At 37.3% G+C, this 18,921-nt stretch overlaps 1 protein-coding gene across 7 annotated transcripts in view; it reads left to right on the top strand.

Moving 5' to 3' along the window:
• The window catches only part of herc2 (HECT and RLD domain containing E3 ubiquitin protein ligase 2), a 242,326-nt gene that overhangs the window by 95,576 nt on the left and 127,829 nt on the right, over positions 1-18,921 (top strand). For 6 of the 7 annotated variants that reach the window (XM_059963844.1, XM_059963845.1, XM_059963846.1 and 3 more), the window contains exons 26-35: positions 4,880-5,088; positions 6,164-6,296; positions 7,504-7,631; positions 7,749-7,944; positions 8,946-9,079; positions 9,801-9,974; positions 10,090-10,226; positions 11,070-11,221; positions 15,193-15,384; positions 17,298-17,366. In XM_059963844.1, the coding sequence (XP_059819827.1) occupies positions 4,880-5,088; positions 6,164-6,296; positions 7,504-7,631; positions 7,749-7,944; positions 8,946-9,079; positions 9,801-9,974; positions 10,090-10,226; positions 11,070-11,221; positions 15,193-15,384; positions 17,298-17,366 (1,524 nt within the window). The remainder of the gene's footprint in view (positions 1-4,879; positions 5,089-6,163; positions 6,297-7,503; positions 7,632-7,748; positions 7,945-8,945; positions 9,080-9,800; positions 9,975-10,089; positions 10,227-11,069; positions 11,222-15,192; positions 15,385-17,297; positions 17,367-18,921) is intronic. The other variant, XM_059963850.1, reaches the window with a different exon arrangement.

Consider the following 18,921-nt stretch of genomic DNA (forward strand, 5'->3'; position numbering starts at 1 on the left):
AGTACACAATGAAACAAATGGCTAAGTTTGTTTAAAAAAAAATGCACACAAAAATATTACTTTTTGCATCAAACTTTTTATAATAGATTTAAGGCTTTTAATGACTCAGATTTATCAGTAATAAAAATAGTGAGGGAGTCATGGGGGTAGAACTGATAACAACTTCTGTTATCTGCTTGGGTATTTAAATACAGAACCTCAGATGTTTCTCTCACTGCTGCCTGGCTCCTTGGCTGTTCCTGTCCTTGACAATTAGCTCAATTTATAATAGAATCATCTTGGGTATTTGCTCAATTGCACAACATTGAAACAGTTGCAAATGGCTTTAGTATATTTGCGGGCATGTGAGATTTTAATGGCATATTAGGTGATAATTGTTGCTGAACAATGTCTTTGGCAATGAAAAATATTCTTACAAGAATGGTATCTCATGCCTCCAGAAGAAAATTACTTTTGGAGAGCTATATTTTAAAAAAAAAGCTTACTTTTATCAATTTATTTAATGATGCAGCGCAGAGTTGGCCCTTTTAAGCCAGGCCGACCCAGCAACCACACTACCCCGATTAAATTTAACCTAATCATGCGATAATTAACAATGACCAATTAACCTACCTGCTACATCTTTGGACTGTGTGAAGAAACTCGATCACCTAGGGGAAAACCCACGCATTCCACAGGGAGGGCTCTTTACACAATAATGCCAGAATTGAACATCGGACTCCAGAATGCTCTGAGCTGTAATTACATTGCTCAATCACCAATGCTACCATCACATCCAGCTTACCCTCTGGATGTTATTTTATTCCACATCTTTACTTTGCTTTTTGAAAACAATTTGAATGTATCTTGTACTTTCCATTTGTTTATTCTTCCTGGTTCATTTAAATGAGGATATTTCAATCATATTACTTGCCTGGTGTTTTACAAGAGGAGGTCAATTGGGTCATTTGATCTCATTCCAGACCCCACCCATGCAACCCTATCTATGCCATTACTTCTCATTTCACTGGCTGTGCAACCTACCTTTCATGCCTGTTAATTTTCTTTTGATTTTGGGAGTATCCAGCAAAAACCACACAACTATGGGGGAGAAAGTGACATATGATCAGAAGATTCTGTATTCTTTTGGGTAGAGTTAAGACACTGCAAGGGTAAAAAGACCTTAATGGGAGTTATATACAGCAAGCAGCTGCCTGGATGTGAGGAACAAATTACAATGGGAGAGATGAAAGGCATATCAAAAGGGCAAAGTTGTGATAATCATGCAGGATTTCAATATTAAGGTAGATTGGGAAAGTCTGGTTGCTGGTGGATCCCAAGAGAGGGAATTTGTAGGATGCCTATGAGATGGCTTTCTAGAGCAGCTTGTGGTTGAGCCCCCTAGGGGACTAGCAATTCTGGATTGGGTGTTAAGTAATGACCCAGATTTGATGAGGGAGCTTAAGGTAAAGGAGCCCTCAGGAGGCAGTTATCATAATATGATAGAATTCACCCTGCAGTTTGAGAAAGTGAAGTTGAAATCAGATGTGTCAGTATTACAGTGGAGTAAATTGAATTACAGGTGCATGAGAAAGGAGCTGGCCAAAACTGATTGGAAGGAGACATTAGTAAGGATGATGACAAAACAGCAGTGACTGGAGTTTCTGGGGGAAATTCAGAAGGCACTGTAAAGGTACATCCCAAAGATGATGAGGAATTTGAAAAGGTGGACGAGGCAACCATGACTGACAAGGGAAGGAAAATATAATAGAGCAAAATTTAGATGGAAGGTAGAGGATTTGGAAGCTTTTAAAAAGCAACAGAAGGCAACTAAGAAAGCCATAAAAAGAGAAAGTATTAAATATGAAGGAAAGCTGGCTAATAATACAAGAGGATACAAAACATTGTGGAGGCAGTAGTAATGATCTTTCAAGAATCACTAGATTCTGGAATGTTTCCTGAGGATGTAAAATTGCAAATGTCACTCTGCTTTTTAAGAAGGAAGGGAGACAGAACAAAGGAAATTGTAGGCCAGTTAGCCTGACTTCAGTGGTTGGAAAGATGTTGAAGTCTATTATTAAGGGTGAGGTTTTGGACTACTTGGAGGCACATGGTAAAATAGGCCAAAGTCAGCATGGTTTCTTTAAGGGGAAATATTGCCTGAGAAATCTCTTGGAGTTCTTTGAGGAAATAACAGGCAGGATAGACAAAGGAGAGTCAGTGGATGTTGTTTATTTGAATTTTCAGAGGGCTTTTGACTAGGTGCCATGCACAAGGATACTTAATAAGGTGAGAGCCTATGATATTACACGAAATGTACGAGCAGGATAGAAGATTGGCTGACTGGCAGGAGTCAAAGATTGGGAATAAAGGGAGCCTTTTTTGGTTGGTTGCTGGTGATTAGTGGTATGCTACTGGGTTAGGTGTTGAGAATGCTTCTTTTCACGTTGTATGCCATTGATTTAGATGAAGGAATTGATGGCTTTGTGGCCGAGTTTGCAGATGATACAAGGATAGGTGAAGGGTCAGGTAGTGTTGAGGAAGCAGAGTGTTTGTAGAAAGACATAGATAGATTGGGGGAATGGGCAAAGAAGTGGCAGATGACATATAGTGTAGAGAAGTGCATGGTCATGAACTTTGGCAAAAGGAATAAAGGTGTGGACTATTTTGTAAATGGGGAGAAAATTCAAAAAATCAGAGGTTCAGAGGACATGGCAGTTTTCATGCAGGATTCCCTAAAGGTTATGTTGCAGGTTGAGTGGGTGGTAAGGAAGGCAAATGCAATGTTAGCATTCATTTCGAAAGGACTACAATACAAAAGTAAGGATATAATGCTGAGGTTTTATAAGGCATTAATCAGATCACACTTGGAGTATTTTGAGTAGTTCTGGGCCCCTTATTTAAAGAGTCAAGGAACAGAGGGCACAGTCTTCAAACTAAGGGTCATCCATATAGAACAGAGATGAGGAAAATATTCTTTAGCTGGAGGGTGGTGAATCTGTGGTATTCGTTGACACAGATAGCTGTGCAAGCTAAGCTGGTGCGTAAATTTAAAGTGGAGGTTGACAGTTTCTTGATTAGTAAGGGTGTCAAAGGTTATGAGGAGAATGGGGTTGAGAAGGAAAATAAATCAGCTGTGATTGAATGGTGGAGTGGACTCAATGGGCGGAATGGCCCAATTCTACTTCTAGGAGTTATGTAGAGTGCAAGCTGTATACAAATAACAGCCAAGATTGGTATCAAATCTGGATCCCACGCTGATGCTAACAGTATTAATTACTATCCTACCTTGCTGCCGTAAAGAGCTTATCCTGATCAGTCTCCACAGATAGCTTAGAATGATATTTCCATTAAAATATTCCCTGATGAGTTTGCACATCTTTGCTGGCATTGGACACAAGTTGAATGGTGAAAACCAATGTGTCTGCAGCTAAGAGCATTTTATAAGGGCTCTGGGCCATTATTTCCTTCAAAATTAACTTTCACATCAAATGGCTTGCAGTTTGGAATTCTTGAGATTCAGTTTTGTTCAAGTACCTTTTAAAATTGAATTTAAAGATTCAGGATTTCACAACCTTTATTTCTAACTATAAATTTTTTTCATGGTATATGACCACTTGGTCAAATATGTACTTTAATATGAAGGATGGGTTAATTGTAGATCCTATGATCTGAGATTTTTTTTAAGAGATTGTTCAAGTGGAGAGTCTTAATTAGACCATAAAACCATAAGATATAGGAACTTAATTAGACCATTCACCCATTGAATCTGCTTTGCCATTCCATCATGTTTGATTTACTATCTGTCTCAACCCCATTGTACTGCCTTCTCCCCATAACCTTTGATGCCCTAATTAATTAAAAACCTATTAACCTCTGCTTTAATATACCCAGTAAATTGGACTCCACAGCTGTCTGTGGCATTAAATTCTATTGATTCATCACCCTCTGGCTAATGGAATTCCTCCATAGCTCTTTTCCAAAGGGACCACCCTCTATTCTGAGGCTATGCCCTCTGCTCTTAGATTCATGACTATAGGAGACATCCTCTCCATATCTACTCTTTCTTGGCCTTTCGATATTTGATAAGTTTCAATGAAATCCTTCCGCATTCTTCTAAGCTCTAGCAAATACAGGCCCAGAGCCGTCAAATACACTTCATACATTAACTCTTACATTCCCGGAATAATTCATGCACCTCCTCTAGACCCTCTCCAATGCCAGCACATCTTTTCTTAGATAAGGTGCCTAAAAACTGCTCACCATACTCCAGGTGCAATTTGACAAATACTTTATAAAGCTTAAGCATTTTCTGCTTGTTTTGATATTCTACTCCTTTCGAAGTGAATGCCAGCATTGCTCTCCTTACCACTGACTCAGCCTACAAGTAAACCAATTGGGAATCCTGCATGAGGACTCTCAAGTTGCTTTGCACACCTGACTTTTGAATTTTCCCCTGTTCAGACATAGTCCATGCCTTTATTCCATCTACCAATGTGCATATACTTATCCACCATATTATATTCATCTGCCACTTCTTTGCCCATTCTCCTAAGCTAGCTGTCAAAGTCCTCCTGCAGTCTCTCTGCTTCCTCAACCTACCTGTCCCTCCACCTAGTACCTTTGTATCATTCACAAACTTACCCACAGAGTTTCGGGTTTGGTTCATAGTGTGTACAAGAAGACAATAATTGATTTGTGCTAATCAAAACTGATCAAACAAAACTCTGGATCATGTTAATATACATGATTTCAGTTTTTAGTTATCAAAAATTGATCCCAATCACTAGGTTAAATTTGTTTTATCATCCTGGGATTGTTATCAGGTAAAGTTATCGGAGATTGTGAAAAATACCCAGTCATTTGTACAACTAACTAATGCGATTTTCATGTTTAACAGAATGGCTTCGGTCTTCCCTTTTCTCTGGTGGCTTGCAGACAAGTCAGATTCATTACAGTTACAATGAAGAGAAAGATGAGGACCATTGCAGTGCCACCACCACACCAGACAAGGCCAAACTGTATGTGCGGAATTTAACACTGGGTGATCACACTCAACCGTTCTTGCAAGCAATTGCAGACAATAACATTCAAGATCACAATGTAAAGGTATGTACTTAAACAGGCTTGGGAGGGTAGAGAAAAATCTTTTATTGTGCCTGTTTCTACTCTGAAATGTACTAAAACCGTTGTTGCATAAAGTTTGCAAAAAAAATTGAATGAATTAAAGAAAGGTGAAATGTAAATCACCTTAATTTTAAGGTGATTGAAGGGAATTATGGGGGGATATCAGAAGTAAATTCTTTACACAGTGACTACTGGGTGCGTGGAATGCACTGCTGGAGGTGGTGGTGAAAGCAGGTACATTAGAAACTCCAGCCACATGGATGATAGAAAAATGTAGGAGGGAAGGATTAGATTGATCTTTGAGTAGGTTGAAAGATTGGCAAACCGTCTGGGCAAAATCACCTGAAGAAATGGCAAAGAATTTAAAATAGAAGCCAGCTGCTCTCATAGCTATTTGGAGGCAAAATGTCTATGCCCAATTACAGGTTTTCAAAATCAGTCACTATGTATAAAAATAGTTGTTATAGCTTCCTTTTGTCTTGGTGTGGCATTCCAGCACACTTGTGCCCCAGGCTTCCACTCTTCAAAGGTTCACTTTAAATTTCAAACCTTTATTCAAGTTTTTGTTTGGTGTATCAAAATCTTTTTGTTTTTGCCTTTTCATCTGTATAACCCATACTGATGTTTTTAGGAACTTTTATTTTTCTTTCAAACATTTAAGTGAATGCATGGTGGTGTTGATGTTGCCATCGTGCCCCGAAACTGACCTCCATGAGCCATAATCTGTGATGCCTTCAAAGCAGCCATGTGGTAATTTGGGAATAGGAAATTGGGTGGGAGATGAGGAGGGGGGAACTGTAGCCTTAAATTGCTTTTAAAATGAATGTAAGATCAAATTCTTTGTATGATTTTTGAGAAAATTGATTCCATGTAATAGTTTTTAAAGTAGAGGCTCCTAACCTGCTGTCCATAGATCTCTCAGTTAATGCTAGGGGTCCATGGCATAAAAAAGGAACCCCTGTTTTAAAGTATGTGACTTGAAATGAATTTCTGTATATTCTCCAAATCTTGAGTTTCTTTGCTTGAAAGTTTTTGTTGCTTTATATTCCATTTACAGGATTTCTTGTGCCAAATAGAGCGCTCTTGTAAGCAATGCCACCTGACAACCCCGATCACCTTCCCTCCTGAGCATCCTGTAGAAGATGTAGGCCGGTTGCTCATGTGTTGTCTTCTAAAGCACCAAGATTTAGGTTGGACCTTTTACTAATCCTCAGCTGTCTTTATTGATAATAGTTGTTTTTAATAATTTACATTTTGAACCGTGGGTGAACTTTTAAGTTTCAGAAGCTTAAGCTACAATAAGCTTTGAACAGAACTGGTGATCTAATGTTATTTCTTTAAGTATCATGTCTGATTCAAGTAGTACTGCTGTCAACACTTTAGTCCCCTTTTAATTGGGCATTGTCTGCAAAAGGCAGAGAGAGAATGTCATCAATATGGTTTAGCTTCCCAGAAATGTGCTAAATTGATTCTAACTGGTAGATGCAAACATCTTAATTTTCCAGATTTGCTGAAAGGAGAATGTGCTAATCATGTTCTGTTACGATTATTGTAAATGAAATGGTAATGAAAGATTGCTGATAGGAAACAATGCATGCTGGAATCATGACTTTTTGTGCTGTTAAGAAATTCTAAACATGATACATGTAATATCCATGGATATTTAGTTCTACTATCATCAAAGCAAATACTTAATTCTCCACTATCAGTGCTGTTGGTTTCCATTGCCTCTCCTGCACCATCAACCCAAAATGAAGTTCATTCTGTTCTTTCACAAGGAGCAACATAAAAGGTTGTACTTCATGTTGTCCAAAATTGCAGTTAATTCCTTTGGTGGAAGCAAAATTCCCCAAAGAAGAAGCTGCTTTAACCTTTGTAGGGTAAACAAATGAACTCTCACTGTTTCTATTGTGGGAAGTGACAAGATGCAGAAACATTTAAAAGGCTAAATTTGGAATTAAGGCATCTTTTTCAATGAAAGAGGAAGACTAATGAAAGTTCAGCTAAGAAACAGACTGGATGAGCCATGTGACATTATTTTCATGTTCCATCTTCTACCAAAGATAAAAACGGGGGGTAGTGAAGTGAGTTGCAGAAATAATGTAAACTGAATTAGTTTCTAGTACATATACCAAACTTGAAGTTGTTCACAAAGGCCAGCAGTAGAAAGGATTGAATTATTTTTAAATGAAGATGAAAAGACATTGATAAGTAATATGGTGTCCAATACTGGATAATTTCATGTCCTCCTTCCTTCCAATATCTTTGAGTTGTTGACTGTGGCCACAATGATGTAGATAGCCCTAAAATCAGGTTTTAAAATCTCCCGTAAAGTATTTGCTCACTGTTTGACTTGAATGTAACGTGTTCTCTTTTTGTTTTGCAAACTTGATTCAGGCCATGCAGCCTTGTCTGTTATCAATCAGAATGTCCTAGGAGTGGATCAGGGAAAGCTGAAATCTTTGCCTAAATCTGTAGGAGATGTTTGCCGGGTAGTATACCAAGCCAAGTGCTCATTAATAAAGGTAAATTTCATGTGCTTGTGCACAGCGTTGCCACAATTAATTTTTACTCTGAAGGTGCTATCTGGGTGATATATAATCGTTTGCATTCTTTTCAAATTGTCTTGCGTTAAATCTTAGACCCACCAAGAGCAAGGACGATCATATAAAGAGGTGTGTGCACCAGTCATTGAACGACTTAGGTTTCTGTTCAATGAGCTGCGGCCTGCGGTCAGTAATGACCTTTCAATAATGTCAAAACTAAAATTGCTAAGTTCATCTCCTCGGTGGCGCAAAATTACCCAGAAAATCATCCGTGAAAGGAGAAGGATGAGAGGTATGTAAAATTAGAATCTATTCTTGGCAATTTAAAGCACCCGCTAATGTTTTGTTTAAAGGCTGTGTACTTGTGCATTGTTAACGGAGAATACATGCTATAAATTTCAAAATGAAATGCAGTATTGGGAGGACAAAGTGTTTCTGAATATAAGATCAACAACAAATGAAAGCAGTTAGTGTTACAGCAATGATTTTATTTCTGTAAGACCAGTAAATGTCTTTAAGATGTGAACTTCGATTTTCCAGTGTGTTTGAGACTTATGTTTGCAGGATTGGCAGATTTCTGGATTATTTTCATTTTTTATCTCATTGCTATTAATTAACTTTATAACATGTTAAGCAGTATGATGATATATTTTCCAATGAACCATGCAAGTTGTTGGGCCCCAGTGGACAGAAAGGGAGTGCAGGAGCTGGGGCTCCATCTGATCTGTTAGAGAATGCCTGGGAACAGGGGCCCCAGAGAGTGGAAACTCGACGTAACAAAGAATGACTGATTAGCCTGATACCAAATTATAGGATTTCTGAATAGTTGGATTATCAGAATTTTACTGTAATGTGAAGAAAAATTTCTAATAATTCAACAATTGAGACTCAAATGCCAACCTAAAATTTAATTGAATATTAACACTTCAAAGAAACATCAAATGAGTACCTAAGTCTCAAGTTTGTTTTTCTGGTCAAGTGTCACAATCAACTACAATCTCCTCACTTAAAATCTGTTTCAAAGCTTTTTGTCATTTCTAATCCAAATTGACGTAAGTTTTTTGACTGATGTAGTTTAATTTTTTTAGAGTGAGTTCCAGCTAAATCACATTAATTTTAATGACAATATGCTAGTAAACCAAGTAAGAAGTTATTTCATGTTACTGCTTTAGCTTCATTTTCTGTGTTTTTTTTTTCATCACAACCCTTGGCACCCTATATGCGAAATATATATACTTGTGGCTTTCTTTTGGACATGATTTATAATGCCTAAACTGTGTGGTGACTTAACAGTTCCAAAAAAGTCCGAATCGGCTGATGTGGAAGAATCAAAGATTGAAAATAATGAGAGTGATGTCGAAGATTCTTGCGTTGTACCTCTTAATCCTGGGGGTGTGGATAAAAAAGCCATTCCTGTGAAATCAAAGGTGACAGAACAACAAAGATTCTGATTTCATCTGAGATGTATCTCTCTTTAAACAAAAACCTGAAAGCTTATTGTTATAGTTGATGGACTTGGAAATTTGAGCTGTGAAGAATAAAAACAAATCATGGTCATAATGTATTAGTATTTCCACTATTTATAACTTTTCATATTTTACATTATATTTGACTTTAAATATTTCAATTTCTTTGTTTATAAGAATTAAACTGGACAAATCTTTGCTTATTGCTTCTTCTGTATAAGCCTCTCTTCAGAGTGTACCTTTTAAATTAGTGGTTCCCAACCTGGGGTCCGTGGACCCCTTGCTTAATGGTATTGGCTCATGGCATAAGAAAGATTGAGAACCTCTGCTTTAAATCATGCTTGCTGGCAGTTTCTTTTGTAATTGGTTCATTATTGTCAGATCCAATGAAAAGCCTTTGTTTGCATGACATCCAGACAAATCATTCTATATGTAAGTACATTGAGGTAGAACAAAAGGAAAACATTACATTCTGCATTTTCTGTAACATAGAAAGTTCCCCTTGTGCCCAGAAAATGTCCAGATATTTTCCTCATACCCAGATAATGACTAAATCTTATTATTGGAAACTAGAGATGTTGCAGTAATGAACAAACGTATTTTTGACACTTTACATTTTGAAATTTGTTTTATTGAATAATATTACAATTTTAATTTGTATATTTTCACTGATGTAATGCAGGACAAATGGCAACCTCTCCTTTCATCTGTATCAAGTGTTCACAGATACAAGTGGCTAAAACACAATGTTCAGAGCTCTTTTCCACAATCAGCATTAATGGCTAACGTTGTTGACTTTGCCTTGAAAGAAGAGCCAATTGATGTGGAGAAAATGAGGAAATGTCTTTTGAAACAAGTAAGGCAGAATTGGGATCTAATTGACTAGAATATTGACAAAATTTCATGTTCTGTCAAAGCTTCCCAGCGTGACTGGTTCTTAATAACAATTGATCTGGTATTTTTATTTACAGTTGGAGAGAGCAGAAGTCCGTTTGGAGGGAATAGACACGATGCTGAAATTAGTTTCGAAAAGTTTTTTACTTCCATCAGTGCAATATGGCATATTATGTGGTTGGCAAAGACTAATTCCTGAGGGAATAAATATAGGGTAAAACAACAGTAATTTTCTGTATACACCTGATTTACGTGAAAGTACATGGAAATTGATGAACAGCATAGCAGCTGCTGGCAGAAGTGGTAGTTTATTGTAATGCTATACTTAATCTAATATTGAAAATCCTTCTTACTGTTTCTCAATTTTCTGATGCATACTTCTGCTTGAGGAAAAAAATTGCATTTTATGTTGTAATGTTTTAAAAATTAATTTGTTTCATGTAGTGGTTTTAAGAGACCACAACCAGACAAAATTATTAGTTTGGCTGTAAAAGTGCTGTTATTCCATTTTCTTTTTAAGTTATGATAATCTTTTTTTTAAAGATTTCTGTGACTTAATTCTGTGGCAAAAAAGGGCTTGGGGAAGTGGGGAAAGATTACCATGGATTTAGGAGAAAACAACAAATAGGAAGACATGGTAACAGGATGCTGAGACGATCACATATAGATCAAGGATCAACTTTATTCACCATATACATTTATATACATTACAACTTTCTTGGTCAGGGTGTGACATACATCAAAAACAACATTCAACAATTAGGAAGAATAAAAATATAAAAATTACGTTAGAGGTTCAAATACAGATAGTAGCATGGTTAGCCATATTGTTTTGTTTGTTTTCACCTCTGAATATTGAACATTGTAGTTTGAATTTATCTGATAATTTGTTAACTGCTTCATGAGACTAATCATAAATTTTGAAACTAAATGTATTACTTAAGTCCAAGTCACTTTATAATGTATTACTGTATAATATTTAAGTTAACACTAAATGCTTATGTTTTGAGTTTTATTACATTGTGACAATATACTGAAATGAAAGTCCTCTCCTTAGTGAGCCTGTTTCAGACTGCTTGAAAGACGTGGATCGCATTCCGCCATTTAACCGTATGCTGCTTGAAGTTACTTTTGGCAAACTTTATGCCTGGGCCATTCAGAACATTCGCACCATGTTGCTGGATACACAACGAAGATTTGATGATCTAGGTATTTAAAGAGTGTAAAGAACTTGTGTTCCTTTCAGTAGTGAGTGCTATTCATTCCCCTTTTAGTAAATGTTATGTGTTTACATATCAGCATTTAATAGAAATTTCTTAAAGGATTTGAACACTAAAATTCCTAAACAAGGTAATTTCAGTTTTTTGCCATTGTACATATTGGGGTATCAATATACTTGCTATACATGAAATAATTTAATTGCTTGAAGTTTTAAAGTTCCATCAATATTCAAAATAATTTGAAAGACATACTTTTTATTGGAGTGCCTTGAGAATTAGACCGGTACCTTGTTATAGACCAAATAGGTGTGCTTGTTTATGCAGTTATAAATTTGCTACAGGCTTAGAGAAAAATATGACCATTCACAAGCAACAGGCAGTTTCTCAGTGTCTTATCACCAGTGTACATGTAGGCTTGAAAACAAGTGTACGTTTATAACATAATAATCAAAGAAATAATCAAGAAGACTGGTGTAGTTGCAGATCTCTAAACTCTAGGGAGAGAAACACCTGTCACGTTCATAAGTTCATTTCCCCTGTCTGTTTGGACAATAACAATCGTTTTCAAAGATTGTGACCATTTCCAGGAAAGGAAACAAATCTTATTATAATACCTACTGAGAAGTTTTTGCTGAAGTGAAAGGCTGTTCTGAGATCATATATCACAATGGTAGTGCTTTGACTCTTTGCCAACTCTTGAAGCAATCCTATTCACTCCTTGTAACTCGTTCTCTTACATGCCCTCTGATTTCCCCTGAAGTACTTGGGACATTTGGTAGATGTTAATTAATTTAACAAACCGGGCATCTCTTTGTTGTAAGAGGAAACTAAGCTATGTAGGGAAACTTCTCATGACCAAATAATTGGAGCGAGATCATGATCCCTGTCCTTGCAAAATCCACTGGTAGGATAACAGGGACAATGCAAGTGTCTTCCTTCCCTAGCTATCCTCTCAGTTTGCTCCTTGGGCAGGTCAGGTTGCTTACATTCAACACCAAATTCCAAACATAGATTGGTAATTGTAGTCCAAATTTTTTACAGGCAAACTGAGTCAGGGGTGATTAACCCTAATATTGCAACTTCTGTGCCAGGTGTGATTCCAGCCGGTGGAGTGTTTTCCTTTGGATGTTCTTTACATTATTCCCTCATCTCTTATCTCTGTTTCGTGTATTTTTTATTGTTTTGGTATGTCACCACCTATAATAGCTTTTAGGCATGTGTGGTACTGCACCTGTTGTGGCCTCAGCTATTTTTATTGAATGAGGATGGATCAACCTTCGTTATTATGATTATAACAATAGAGTGAAGAATACATTTGACAATAATGTAGAGGTGGGGCTGCTGATGGTTGATAGTATCTCTTTACTTCAGATTTTATTTAGCTTCTGTTTTGTAATGATGATTTAGCAGTCTTCAGCATCACTGAGGATCTACCCTGAGCTCAACATATTGATGCAGTGCAAATGATGGCACAACAGTAGACATATCCCATTCTGATATGTCTATCCATGGCCTCCTCTATTGTCAAAATGAATCCAAACTCAGATTGGAGGAACAACACCTTATATACCAGCTGGGTAGCCTCCAACCTGATGGCATGAACATTGACTTCTCTGACTTCCATTAATGCCCCTCCTCCCCTTCTTACCCCATCCCTTACATATTTAGTTGTTTGCCTGTTCTCCAACTCCCTCTGGTGCTCCCCCCCCCCCCCACTCCTTTCTTTCTCCTGAGGCCTCCTGTCCCATGATCCTTTCCGTTCTCCAGCTCTGTATCACTTTTGCCAATCACCTTTCCAGCTCTTCGCTTCATCCCACCCCCTCCGGTCTTCTCCTATCATTTCGCATTTCCCCCTCCCCCCGCTACTTTTAAATCTCTTACTATCTTTCCTTTTGGTTAGTCCTGATGAAGGGTCTTGGCCCGAAACGTCGACATCACTTTTCCCTATAGATGCTGCCTGGCCTGCTGTGTTCTACCAGCATTTTGTGAGTGTTGTTTGAATTTCCGGCATCTGCAGATTTCCTCGTGTTTGCTGCACAACAGTGGCTATGTTTTGTTAGGTATTTGAGGATATTTGGTATGACACCAAATACACTTGCAAATTTCTACAGATATACCATGGAGAGCATTCCAACTGGCTGCATCACCGTCTGTTTTGGGGAAGGGGGTGGGGGTTTCACTGCACAGGATCAAAATAAGCTGCAGAAAGTTGTAAACTCAGTCAGCTCCATCATTCCCAGTATCCAGGATATCTTCAAGAATCGATGCCTCAAAAAAGATGGCATGTTTCAGTGTTTCTATCCATCATTAAGGACCCTCATCACCGGGATGTGCCCTCCTCATTGCTACCATCAGGGAGGAGATACAGGAACCTGAAGGCACATACTCTGATTCAGGAATAGTTTCTTCCCCTCCGCCATCTGATTTCTGAATGGACATCGAACCCACGAACACGACCTTACTGCTTTTCTCTCTTCTTGCACTATTTATTTAATTTATTTTTCAAAAATAAATGTACTATTTACTGGAATTTACAGTTGTTAGTATGTATTGCATTGTACTGCTGCCTTGTAACAACAAATTACACAGCATGTACCAGTTTTACTAAACCTGATTCTGATTCAGTGTACTCTACAAGCCTGTGGCATATTAATGCCTCTGTGTAGACTGTCAAATAGGCCTCAGTTGCTTTGTATGTTTTATCAGTGATCAGTTTTTTTCATCATATACATTTACACATATTGGGAGTTTGTTGAGGTGTTAAGGTGTGACTTGCAACAAAAAGTACCGACATTCAACAATTATAGAGAGAAAAGAATTATATAAAAATAAAGTTAGAAGCTAAAGTGCATAGATAAAATGTGCTTAGATGAAATTTATACCTAAAATTTCCTCTTCCTTTTGCTGCCAGTCGTTGACTTGCCATCTCCAATATGTGGGACAGCTGGAAGTAATTACCCCAGGCACAGAAGATAAACCCATATCTATGCTGCCAGATGTTTTCATGCTGTGTGCCATTACTAATAAGTTAGTGGAAATGCATCTGCTAGAGTTATAGTGAAATAATCTGCCGTAATACGATCATTATCAAAGGCAGAAGCACCACATAAATTTGTAGTTGTGCTGGCATTAAGTTCATGAATTTTGATGTATTTGTTTTGAATAAGCAACAAAACAACAAAATGTTCGAATTTACTACATAAACGACCATTTCTTTTTCAATATATTTGTCTCTTAATTCCTAACTGAAAATACTTTCCCAATACAAACACAGAATTTGCAGAGGCGTCAGCAAAGCAGTTTAACAAAACTGCAATAGAAATTACAAAATAAGGTGACTAATTGTTATAAGAGATCAGAGCAGAATTAAGCCATTCTGCCCATTGAGTCTGTTCCACCATTCCATCATAGCTGATTTATTATCCCTCTCAATCCCATTCCTGCCTTCTCCCTGTTACCTTTGATGTCTTGACTAATCGAGAAGTTTTTAACCTCCCTTTTAAATATACCCAATTGCTTGGCGTCCACAGTTGTCTGTGCAATGAATTTCATTGACTCACCACTCTGGCTAAAGAAATTCCTCCTCATCTCTGTTCTAATGGGACTCCTTGTATTCTGAGGCTATGCTCTCTGGTCCTAGACTCCTCCATTATAGGAAACATCTTCTCCAAGCCCACTCTATTCTATAAGTTTCAATGAGATCCACCCTCATTCTTCTAAACTCTAGCAATTATACTAATTCTTATGTGGAATTGTAACTTCTATTTGTGAACACAAAGTAAATATAACACAGTTTTAGAATTCTGGAGCACTTACAATTGTAATGTAGTGGTGGTCTGTCTTTTGAATGAATATTTCATAACTTAATTATTTGCATTGGGGTCTTGGTCATTTGACTATTCTTGAATGCAAGGTAACTGCAAGATCAAAATTGTACTAATTAAAACATTCTATTTTTAGGAGTGCAGTCTGTTTCTCTGCAAACTGTTACAAATGAGAATCCTTCAGGACCAAGCCTAGGTACTGTTCCCCAAGCTCGTTTCCTGCTCATCATGATTAATATGCTAACTCTTCAGCATGGAGCCAACAGTCTGGGTCTTCTGTTGAATTCTGGTTTGCTCGCATTGACTCAAACAATTCTACGTCTGATAGGTCAGTAAAATGTAAACGCTGTGGTATGATTCTGTTTTCCACGAACTTTCATTCTTTTTCACTTATCTCTTTAATTTGGTCTTCTGTCATCTTTTAAATCTTTATAAAGGAAGATTGTTGACATATGTGACCTTAGCACAGTTTGGAGCCAATTAAAGAGGTTTATTGTTATATGAAGATGTATTGCTTTTTTGCTAATAAAAGCAGATTTTGTAGCAATCTTCCATGAATAGTATCTGGGATATCAATTTATGAATTTTCCTCTTCCCCATGCAGCTCTTGTTATTCCATTATTTATAACCTGTGTCTTGTTTTTTACTCGTAATGAGGAGATCACCTTTATTCCTGCTTTCTTATAAGTATTTATAAACTGTTAGTACACTTTTATCTTGAAACATACATTCAGTGACCACTTTATTAGTTACACAATTATTGTGGTCTGCTGCTGTAGCCCATCCACCTCAGAGTTTGATGTCTTGTATATTCAGAGATGCTCTTCTGCACTACTGTGTAACACACGATCATTTGAGTTACTGCTGCCTTCCCATCAGCTGGAACCAGTTTGACCATTGTTCTCTGACCTCTCATTTACAAGGCACTTTCACGCATAGAACAGCTACTTACTGGATGTTTCTTTTGTGTTTTGCACCATTCTCTGTAATCTCTAGAGACTGATGTGCGTGAAAATCCCAGGAGATCAGCAGTTTCTGAGGTACTCAAAACCACCCTGTTTGGCAGCAACAATCATTCCACGGTCAAAGTCACTTAGATCACATTTTTCCCTCATTCTGAAGTTTGGTGTGTACAACAACTGAATCTCTTGACCATTTTTATTCATTGAGTTGCTGCCACATAATTGGCTGTTTAGATATTCACATTAATGAGCAGGTGTACTTAAAGTGGCTACTGAGTGTATTTCTGTTATAGTCCCAGCTTGAGGTCAATTCAAGCTCAAATACAAACAATCTCTCTCTTTTCTTTCCTCTCTGACTCTTTAAGTGTCAGTTGATAATTGAGTTTTTTGTGTGTTCTTGAGGCACTTGAACAGTAGGTTTAACTTGTAGGCAAGGAGAGAATCCTCAGGTCCTGTTGCAAGATAGTCTTAGATGGGGAAATTAAAATTTGGTAAGAGAATTACTGGTTGTTTTGTAGGTGGTGCTGGTGCTATGTAATGAATCCTGAACGAATGTGATTTGTTTGATAATGTGGCAAAGTCTAGAGGAAAAATGAAGAATGGCCTGAGCTGATGACACGAAAGGGATTAATCTTGGTTCTCTAGGCAGAGTGGGAACAGAGTTTAAGAGGTTTTGATGTGGAATGCTTTGGGAAATAGGCGCAGTAGAATAAAATTATTTCACACCTCACTGTTTTCAACATACTAGGGTCTTTATAAAAATTATGATTCCAGGTCTGTTATTGAGCTCCTTTGACTGTTTTAGCCTGCACAATATATTTTTTTCCTACCCTGACAATTTGGATAGAAGCACACTATTTCAGAGCTAAATCTTGTTTTTCTGATACTTTCATTATATTTTTGCCTTTCAATTGCATAATTTCCTTCTGACCTGCTCTATCAAGTTAGCCTTTCAATTGTACTTGTAAATATCATTAAAACCCTTAAAAGTGTAGAAATTGTTTCCTGATTTTCACATAATTTCCTAAATTCCTTTTGTGATCTCCTGACTGTTAAAATTTTGACTTTAATCAAGTTCTGAAGCAGCCAACTGCTTATATATATACTGTATGTATGTTTTGTTTTACTAGTATGTAGCCATCATTATTTTCTTATAGAAATTAGTATTTTTTAAAAACTGCTTTCCTTTGCTATAAAACTTCGAGGAATGATAAATATTGCCTTCCAAAAATGACCTCATTACCAGTCTATCATTCAAAGAAGCGATTTGTACTTTCAGGAACAGGACCATCCATATCAAAATTGGAAAGAAACAGATTTAAAGGTGGGGCTGTGTTGTGCGCATTCGGTAAGTGTGCACCTTAGGTATTATGGAAACATACGGATTTAAAAAAATATGCAGTGCTTTTTGTTACTGTACTAAAATTAAATTTATAAGATTTATTTTTGACTATAATCTTCTATGGCTTGTGGGATGCAATTAATATAACTGGGACGTCTGAAGTTTCTTTACCCTGCGATTTCAACTTGATTTGGTGTTCACCTTTATTACTTTGATTTTCATGTTGATAAAGTTTATCTCAGGACAGATCTAGATTAGTGCAGCTACCTTAACTTGGATGTTTTCTGAATGAGGTTTAGCTTGAGACTATCCAGCAAGGTCTTCTTTTCTTGCCCCAACACAGAAAGGAAGTTGTATTTAATTGTATCTTGTAATTAATGTAAGATTGGGTCCGAGCTGTGTAGTTTTCAGTCTCCAGAAGACTGTTGGAGTAGTCAGATGATGAACATTGAAAACACTGGTTTCAATCTCAGAAGTAAATGAGGTCAAAATTTATCCAAGGATATATATCAGCCAAGCAATTTGATTGGTATCGAGATAGTAGGAAGAGCAAAGAGGATTTGGGGAAGCCTGTTTTTTTAGAATTTATAAGTCATTGTTCATGACATTTTGATAAAAACATCTTCAGCTCTTTGACAGGAAGACGTTGGAGAGGAGTTATGAGGTCCCATGTAGAAGCCTGCAAAGCGGAAGATCAGATGAGAAGATGATATTGTTTTATGCTGGTAGTGTTATTTTCTGCGATAAGACTAAGTATGATTTTGCACGGTTTAGAAATCTAAGACTTCAAAAGTATCTGTGGCAGTTGGGTCAGAGTGGAAAATAAAAATACAGTGAAATGTGGCTGAAGATGGAATGGCCAATGGAGTGACTTATCTGAGCCGAAGTAAATGGAAGTCATTTTGAAAGGAAGAAGAGCAGAGGTTGAGGAAAGGGTTATCATTTAAATGAGAGGTTCCCAACCTCTCTTTATGCCATGGACCATTACCATTAAGCAAGGGGTCCGTGGACCCCAGGTTGGGGTCACCTGATTTGAATGGACAAATATTGTAGAAAGATGCAAAATGAGGGATTTGAGAACTGTTTCGGAAGCACACCACAGTATATATGTGCAGCAGATAATTGAGAAGGCTAATATAATGCTGGCTTTTGTTTCATGGGGTTTAGCTATAGAAGTAGGTAATCTTGCTACAAATATAAAAGGCGCCAAGAAAACCACAAATACTGTACTGTGACAGTTTTGGTCCCTATATTTAAGAAAAGATGTTAATATTGGAGATGGTTTAGAGAAGGTTTACTCGGATGATCCCAGATGTTATTAAAAGGTTGCTTCAGGAGAAAAGATTTGGCAGGTTCACCAGGAGGACAGAAGTATGAGGTGTGATCTGATTAAAGTATAAAATCAGTGGCTACTGGAAGGCTGTCTCTCTCTCTCTAGGAGTTAGAACTAGAGGGCATAGTCTCAGAATAAGAGCACACACATTTAAGTCTGGTGAGAAAGGATTCTTTTTTCTGTTTTAAAAGAGTTGTGAGCCTCTGAAATTCCTTTAAATTGACTTCT

The sequence above is a fragment of the Hypanus sabinus genome, chromosome 3 (assembly GCF_030144855.1).
Source record: "Hypanus sabinus isolate sHypSab1 chromosome 3, sHypSab1.hap1, whole genome shotgun sequence".
Taxonomy (NCBI): Eukaryota; Metazoa; Chordata; class Chondrichthyes; order Myliobatiformes; family Dasyatidae; genus Hypanus; species Hypanus sabinus.